Source organism: Daphnia pulicaria, chromosome 1, assembly GCF_021234035.1.
Source record: "Daphnia pulicaria isolate SC F1-1A chromosome 1, SC_F0-13Bv2, whole genome shotgun sequence".
Lineage (NCBI taxonomy): Eukaryota > Metazoa > Arthropoda > Branchiopoda > Diplostraca > Daphniidae > Daphnia > Daphnia pulicaria.
The window spans coordinates 34,809,981-34,818,819 of record NC_060913.1 but is presented as its reverse complement, the minus strand read 5'-3'; the positions used below and the strand labels follow the sequence as shown (position 1 = coordinate 34,818,819).

Genomic DNA, 8,839 nt, shown 5'->3' with positions numbered 1-8,839 from the left:
CCTGTACTTCCCTCCTGTTGACCAGTCGTTAATACATCTGTCTTCTGCTTATTCAACCCGTCTTATTTTTGTATGTAAGTGTTGCCTTACAGTCCTATGGCAGAGTGACTAAATTTAAGACACAACAGGGGCAGGAGGCAGTAGTCTTGAAGGTCAAGTTCTATTCCCCCCCCCACTTCCTACTGCGTTAATAACCCAAATGGAGCCCATCCAACCCAGTAACAGCGTGGTTCGAGTGTTCGTGATATCCCCCCCCCCTTCAACAACGACAAAAAGAAAAAATTGCATCCAGGAGAACGGAATAAATCATCGAACCATCCAAAATACGCCAACTGCATCAATTCTGAGTCGACAACGAAACGAAGTCATAAAAATATACCTCTTCAACGAAGGGGCTCTTCGTCCCTTCGTTCGTCTTCTCAATATTTCCCGACAAAGACACATCGCCCGATGTCTATCTTAAGAAAGAAGAATTGCGTAAACTATACAGGACGGCGACCAAGGAAAAGATCATCTTTCCAACACCAAAGCCACCGCAGTAGAGGCGATTCCTTACTACGATCAGTCAAAGAATAAAGAGAATTCCTCGTGATCTATTGTATGGTGTTCGTAAGTAATAAAGACGACCAAAACCAAAACTCAACTGGAGCAGACTAATTGCCCCTCACCGCCACTATGTCTTTCCAATCGTCCAGCAATATTTCCGTCTTCCGTCTAGCGAAGCAATTTGTCTCCGACAGCGATCCAGATTATGTGAAAACTCATTACAGGGTTGGAAACCCCCAACAGGATTTGTTTCCTTTCGGTCGAGTAGGCTCGACAGAAAGATCCCCATCTCCAAAAAGGAGCTCATCGCGCACTACACCAATCTAAGCAGCCGGCAATTACAGCAATCGGAATTCTCACTGCAGGTGTACGACATGGTCTCCCACAACAACTCCTACAACATGGCTTGAATTCGAGCAAATTTATCTTTCCAAGAAATCAATGCCGAGGGCAACGTGATCCCTCGCGCCAAAGCGTATTCTCGAATACCGCTAGACTTAAAAAATTGGCCGATTACCAGAGCGAAAGCATCAAGCAACAACTTTTAGGGAAGAAGTTGAAGTCACTCTCAATTTCCAACACATTGAAAGCGGAAGAAATGAATTCGTAATGCAATGTCCTTTCTGTCGCATGGAACCATTAAAAGTAACTTCCGATGTCGACCTATAGATCGCCAGAATTCCAGGAAAGGAAAGTGGCAGTCGGTCACAAATTGCAAGCCGCACTAGAACACGGCTACAAACGACTGAACGAACCCCAACCATCTGAGGAAGATGTAGAAAATTTGATATGGCGAACCCCTCAGAAGAAAAGAGGGCTGCTTCACCAAAGACGAATTGGATCATTGCATGCTCGACTTCGCGAGCATCCAATTGAGCGGCAACCTTCAAGACTAGAGGCACAGGAAGAGCTGTTTCAAAAGCAACCAAGTGCCAATATGGGATTCCTTCAGAACCGTGCACCTGCACGGAAGTGAAAGCGGTGTTCACTCAACCACCGACCACAACCTACGCCGCCAATCCACCCGAAGAATCATCCCACCCCAAGCCCTAAATCAAGGAACTCCACATTGACGTGAGGAAAATAAGCTCATTTACATTCCACACCAACACAAACTCGTCCATCATGTCGGTGATCAATTGCAACAACTGCACCAAATACGTGCAAGACCAAATATTCAGCATGTATTACGGTGCGTAAACGACAGAGCACTCGACAGACTGCGAGAAGGCCCTGGCGGAAGCCATGCTGGCCATCGAAAAACACAAAAACCGAGAGCTCAAATAGAAAGAAAAAGCAGACAACGATTACGAGCACTATCAGTTAGAACACGACATTTACGAAGACAACATGGAAGAGTCACTTATCCCCATTCCTTACCGATCAGACTATTTTCATTGGATTGGGGAAAATACTCTCATCCATCAGAGCTTCCACCAAGGAGACACCATTGGAGGTCCTCTCGTCGCTTCTTGTTGCAGGTACACCATCGAGGGCTTATTTGTATGGAGAAAATTGAACAAAATCCGGTGAAATTTCCCGATATTTATTTATCGCCAAACGACCCTCGGCACACCACCTTCATTCCCACCCCTCCCGTCACCACCCCACCCATCTCCCACTCCCACTGTGCGACGACGTCTCTTTCATCTACGGCTCGATGGCTGTTTTCGTGGTTTTTTACTTGATTTATCTCCGGGAGGTGGAGCTGTTCCTCTTGGAGAGATAGGGAAACGATTTTCTAGAAATTTTTAGAAAGGGTCTTCAAATATGTTTTATACGTTTTGTGGGGATGCGAGAGACGGTATGAAAATTACGACCGTCTTGTAGAGGAGATAATTTCACGGGGCAACGTCAATGTACGCGGTTTGTTTTTTGAAAGACGTCGGCGTGAAATAAATCTGAAAAAAGAAGCGCTTTTTTTAGTTGGTTTTTCACCCGATAGGTGGTTCTGAAAGGCCAAGGAATGTCAAAGCGGCTTTGAGAATTTACAACAATGGGGTGATGAAATTCAATCAGAACAAAGCGTTTACATCAGTCTCAGTGAGTGTCTCTTAATTTATGGCGCGCCAAAAGGGCCACAAAAAAACAAAACAAAACAAAACCAAATAAAACCAAGAAAACGCCGCCGCCATCTAGCGGTCAAATTTGGAACTACACAATTTTTTTTTCTCACAAGAACACTACTCACCATTCATTGTGCTGGTTGTTTCACATTTCCTTGGCGTTTCTCGTAAAACATCCTCATAGGAATGAAATGAAATGGTTAAGCAGATTACCCGGGTTGAATTACAATATCTTGTAGCCAACAAGTTGTAGGTTAGTAAATAATGTTGCAAAATCTTGTCATTACGAAAAAGAATCCATTTATGTGACGTTTTTTTAAATGTCAGAAATAGTATATGGCACTTCACAAACTTGTATCACACTACATACTTTATTCTTTGTTTATTCTTTGTAAAAATTATCGGTCGTCAGGTTGCACCAGATAACGAGCAGTAAAAAACATTATCCATTGTTTTGATAGACTTAATCCGAGCAGTAAAGAGAAATTATTCGTCGTTTTTATCCGCTAGAAGATCTTCAAAATCTTTTCCTCCATCAGGATCTTTAATTCCATCCAATTGCGAATCTTTTTCTTTTTCACCTCTCATCCGAGTGTATTTTACTTAGCACCTTCTGGGTGAAAAGTATCGTCTTCCCTAATTAACACTTCGTTAACATGTAATTTTCACGATTTTATTTTGAATATATTATACCTTAGATGAGAGGCCGCATGCTCTCTACTGTCACACGCAAGAATGGTTTTTCCGCAATCGTAGCATTTCACTGTTTTAATTTCTATGGGCTCCGCCGGAAGAAGTAGATTGCGGTGGGGTAAAATAAAAATGTCTCCCGTAGCTCCGATGGCGCTCTTTAAATTAAATTTGGAATCAATTACACGCAAAAAAAAGGGGCTTAATTGTTAAACGGAAAAGTAAGATATAGAAGAGGTAGATGTAACAATAAGTTACCTTTAGCGTATTCATGTTTGCGGAATTATCGTAGTATCGGTTTTTTTATAAGCTAATTAAATGTTATAAATTCGCTAAATGAAAATTATGATATACCTGATGCACTTATGATAACTGTCGATATGAACTAGAGACAAGGGTTGTTCGACATCACAATTCAATCATTGTGTAGGACGCATCAAAGGCAAACATATCTGACCAATGCCGTTTGAAAGAACTTAAAAATTGGACAGGTTTAGTCACAAAATTCGACACAAGTTCATTTAACTTAGTAGATAATACGGCACAGCTAGAATTCTTTTATCATGGAAATTTAGAAAATATTTGCAAAAGACCATTACGTAAACTAAAAAATCTTGACGCCGCATACCTTCATATAATCGCTCAAAATTGGTCCCATATTTACAATGTGGAAACCAAAATTTGTCTAGATATTAATATGCAAAATGCGCCGTGTGATGGTCAAAAACCACATGAATTCATTTTAATAGGTAACGAAATTGCTAAAAATAATAAAGAACTTGTTTAGTGCATGCTAATTGTATAGCACCAGCGGCGTTTTATGCGCTATCAAATAATTCTCGCTACTGTTTTCCCCAAAAGAAAAGAAAAAATCCCGACGGACAAGCCAAAACCCACTTATTTTCATGTAAAATCATCGCAATGTAGACAAAAATTTTATTTTCGCTCGAATAGCGAAACGTTAGAAATTACTGGTATGGTCGACGGCCGCGAAGGTTGTCTTGCAGCAAAAGTAGGCCTAGAGCCTTCATTGAGCGATTGCAATCAAGAGAAAAATCAAAAATGGATATTTGGCCACCCCAATATTCCTATCAAAAGGAAGATGAACGACGGTCAACCACTCCTACTACAGCATCATCAATACATGGAACATCAAGCCATAGTCAGTGAAAACGTATTAGAAAAGGAAATAAAAAAGATAAATTACGGTAATCTACAAGTGCACAGATATACTTTAATGCTGCTCGCGGAGCAAAACGGACTATTAGCAGCGCGCGCAAATAACCTACCGATGTGTCAACTACTTAAAATGTACGGTGATTACTTTTTAGTGCAACAGTGAAAATTAGAAAATATTTCGGTCGGAATGGAAAAAAAAGTGCGGAACAGAGCCTAAATTTCAAAACTATACTAAAGGCAAAGATAGTTTTTCTGTACACCCATTTGAAGAATGTTTTTGGGCAAATAGTTTCATCAATTTAAATGGGAAGCTGTACATGTGGAAAGACAATGAATGGAGCGCAATACAGCCAACAGCACATCTCTCGACGCTCAAACTTACATCAAAGTTTACTGAGCTAGAAGATAACGCCCCTGGTGACCAGCAGCAATTATATTTGTCTCAGAATAAATCAATTATTTGTCATTTTACTTTCAGTTTGTATAACTTTTATTTTACCGACACCATATTAGTAAACAGAGTTCAACAGCAAGTTTGAGAGAAAATTAAAAGTTTTATCGGCTCAAATTCTTTATTGGACTGCAGACCAAAGAGTTAACACAAAATAATATTTCGCCTTAAAAAGTAGAAGGCGATATTATAAGTAGACTAATAGGTTAACAACAAGATTCACGTTGTCAGCATGATATTTCCTGCTAGAATCGCAAAGCAGCATTTCGAGGACATTCAGAAGGTAAATTTATAAGACAATGCTTCTATAAGTATAGGGCTAGAGGGAAAAGATTATTAAAAGCTATAGTTTGGATGAATATAATAGACAGGGAAACCGATGTCGTTGACTTTATAGTTTCGTTACTATAAATAGGTTTTTTTGTCTGTGTTCCAGTCTGCTAATTTAACAGCTCACAATATAAAGGAAGCGTACCACATAATGTTCTCACTAAATTTATCAATTTCTGTATATTTTCTTATCTATCCATTTACAAAAAGAATTTCGTACATCAGCTACGGTCAGAGAACTTAGTAGCGAGCACAGAAAACAGGCGACAGTGCATTCAGTCTTAAAAGTTTTTCAAAATTGCCGATTGAATTCGCCATCAGTTGTCTTGTTTGAATCGGTGCTGTTCCATCATGTTCTCAAGATTTTTTCGTTTAAACCAAAGCTTGACACAATATCTGATTATTTTTGGGAGTCTTGTATTTGTTTGTAGTTTCTATTATTTTGATGGGCATAATCCAACATTGCAATCATCAAATGCCAGTGATAACAGGATCAATGTTGATGATAAATCTAATGTTATTGATGAGCGCAAAATAGATACAACGAATTCTAGTCCTACTACGACTATTACGGAAAATTCCTAAACATCAGCATCGTTTAAATCAGCGAAAAGTGAGTCAGGCAACTTTGAGTTTAGCACGGTCAGCGATTTCAAGCCAGCGAAGAGATTGGCGGTGTATAGACACATGTTCGCGTTTTCGAAGATTAAAAATCGTACGAACCGCTGCATTTTGGACACGCTGAAGGCGCTTCAAGAGAGAAGATGGAAGATTAAGATAGAGAGAATTGCAGTATTTGAGGCGAGAAAGAACTAAAGCATTCACAACACATTTGACAGAGGAAAAATCGAGAAACCGACGGATCTTGTTTATCCTGCTGAGATTAAAGTTGGCGGCTCTGCTGGTCTTCTTGACTTGGGCTTCCATTGTCAGGTGAGTGTCAATGATGACACCAAGGTTACAAGCCGTTGTGGAGGGCTGGACTAGCGACGATCCAATCTGGAGAGGGGTTGAATCGATGTGACGAGTTGTGGAGCCTTTACCGGGGTTGTATGTGTAGATTAGTGTGCTTTTAGGGATGTTGAGCTGGACGCGGTTGATGGTGAGCCAGGCGTCGGTTTTTTCAAACCAGCAGCCAAGGCGGGTGCGACACTGAGACTGTGAGGAGAAATCCTCCTTAAGAGCGAAACGTGAGCGTGCCTGCTTGTCGTCAGAAAACTGACTAACTTGCACGCCTTCGGTTGTAGTAGCCTCGGAAAAAGGTTTGACGTACATTATGAACGGTGGACCGCCGAGTACGGAGCCTTGTGATACGCCAAACAAAAGATGAACGACAGCAGACGTATAGGCACCAACATGGACGGACTGCGTTCTGTTGCTTAAGTATGATGAGAACCAGTTGACAGCGGTGCTAGAAAGACCGAAACAGTGGGACAGTCTCTCAAGCAGTATTTGGTGATCAATTGTGTCGAATGCCGCGGACAGGTCGAGAAGAACAAGAGCACTTGCGTCTTGTGTGCTCAAGTTCATCCGTGAGCAGACAGAGGCGGCGGAGAGATTTAACAGATTGAAGGTTGGAGAAAAACCGAAACAAGCCCAAACCAATCCGCAACAAAAACCAACACCGCCTCCGGCTACAGCCTCGCAGTTGGCAACGGGAGCCAGAATTAATTCGGCTAACCAGGTAAAACCAAATAAAAAATCAGAAAATAACTCTCCTCATTCCAACACAGGTCCAAGAGAAGCAAGCAGACCTTGCATATTTTGCAACCAAGGGCACTGGCCATCGAAATGCCCAAAGAATTTAAAGGAGAGAAAAGCCGTGATCGCAGAGCTTCAAAGGTGCACAAACTGTTTTGGAACGCGTCACGCGAACAAAGACTGCACTTCACCGAGAAATTGCAATCGATGTGGCGGCCGACATCATACAGCTCTATGTGAACGGAAAGATAAAAGATTTTCAGATGCATCCGGAGCCGGGGCAACCACCTCCACGTTGTCAGGAAACGCCGCGACCATTACTACAGCATGTGCAAGTATATTTAGCGATATTATGTTAAAAACAGCATTAGTATTCGTGATCGGCCCGGATGGCCGAGAAAAGAAGACCATCCTATTCGCCGACAAGGGAAGCCATAGAACATGGGTACTTAAATCAATTTCAGAAGATCTTAAGTTAGAGCGAAAACAGATCGAGAGTCTCTCAGTCAGAGTGTTCCAGCAAGAGGAAAAGAGTCCACCGGAATTGAAGAATTTGGTGGAATTCAAAGTGCGGGGCACCTGGCAAGGAGCCCCAATAATAAATCTTCTTGCTTTAGAATCTGAATTCATCGCAAACACAGGCCCGTACATCAAGTCCAGATTTGCGGAGCAACTCTGGTTGAAAGACGAGCGGTTGGCAGACGATAGATTCGACAGAGCTCAGACGGAAGAAGAACATCCATCTGGAATTTTGGTGGGTATGGACCAAATAAATTTGATCATAGACAGCGGAGCAGCCATCCAAAGCCCGTGCGGGCTGAGAGCCTACAACACGCCATTTGGAAAAATGCTAGGTGGCCCATCAAAAGAAACATCATTCAAAACTGGTCAAAATATAATTAAACACTTAATCTCTCAATCCAATTATTCATCTTCGCAGGTCGTAACATCATTCACAACGACTTGCGCCAGTTAAGCGAAAGTTTTCCCAGTCCAGTCGAAAAAATCAACCTCGGAGACAGGAAACTCCAGTCTCCAACGCTCGAATGAAAAATCATCACTCTCAGATGAATCAGATGGGCCAGAGTTATATTCCGACACCAAAAGAATGGAAGAAGACGAGCTGAGTGCAATCAAATTTGATGTTTCGCTTTTTTGGAAATTAGAGAATTTCGCGAATCTGGATGGAGCGGATGCGGTGGAGCCGAACAATCGTTTCGACCGATTTGAAGACGAGATAACTCGACTTCCGGATGGCCGTTATTTCACCCCATTGCCCTGGACAACGGATCAATGGAGATTGCAGAGAAATTTCCATGTGACCGCCGGAAGACTGGAGAATACGCTGGCAAGACTAAGAAAGACTCCACAGGATCTCGCCGACTACAGCTACGAGATCCAGCAACTAATCCACAAGAAATTCGTGGAAGAAGCCGATATGGAATACGATGGTCACCACACGTATGTTAGTGAATAATGTGCCTCCCTACTAACACAGCGATGTACCATGGATATGACTGAAGCGTACTCCCAAGGATAAGGGAGATACAAACAGCATATCCATGGAATGCTTCATGTTTATCCTTATTTCCCCTTCCCCGCACGTACCATTTGTATGTCCCTTGAATATACCGGTTTGTGTATACACAGTATCCTTAAATAACATCCATCTTTGGATATTATTTCTGTAAGAAAATAAAAGATAAGTGTCTCCCCCGAGATTTGAACTACTGACCTTCAATTCCGTATCTCACCTCTCTATCCACTTGCCAACTGTTCACACATATCAGGAACAAATGTTTGGGAGTAATGGAAATTGAGATATTTTTTAGCTTTTTCGTCCACTGTGTACCTAATATGGTTATACTGTGATGCA

At 41.7% G+C, this 8,839-nt stretch overlaps 1 protein-coding gene across 1 annotated transcript; it reads right to left on the bottom strand.

The window, feature by feature from the left end:
• Positions 1-5,880: 5,880 nt before the first annotated feature.
• LOC124322700 lies at positions 5,881-6,537 on the bottom strand. The gene has a single exon (XM_046784294.1). The coding sequence runs from the start codon at positions 6,535-6,537 to the stop codon at positions 5,881-5,883; it is 657 nt and encodes a 218-aa protein (XP_046640250.1).
• Positions 6,538-8,839: the final 2,302 nt, after the last annotated feature.

Bases quoted from the DNA above. Each gene is read 5' to 3' on its own strand.
- LOC124322700 (XM_046784294.1), bottom strand. From the start codon at position 6,537: ATGTACGTCAAACCTTTTTCCGAGGCTACTACAACCGAAGGCGTGCAA.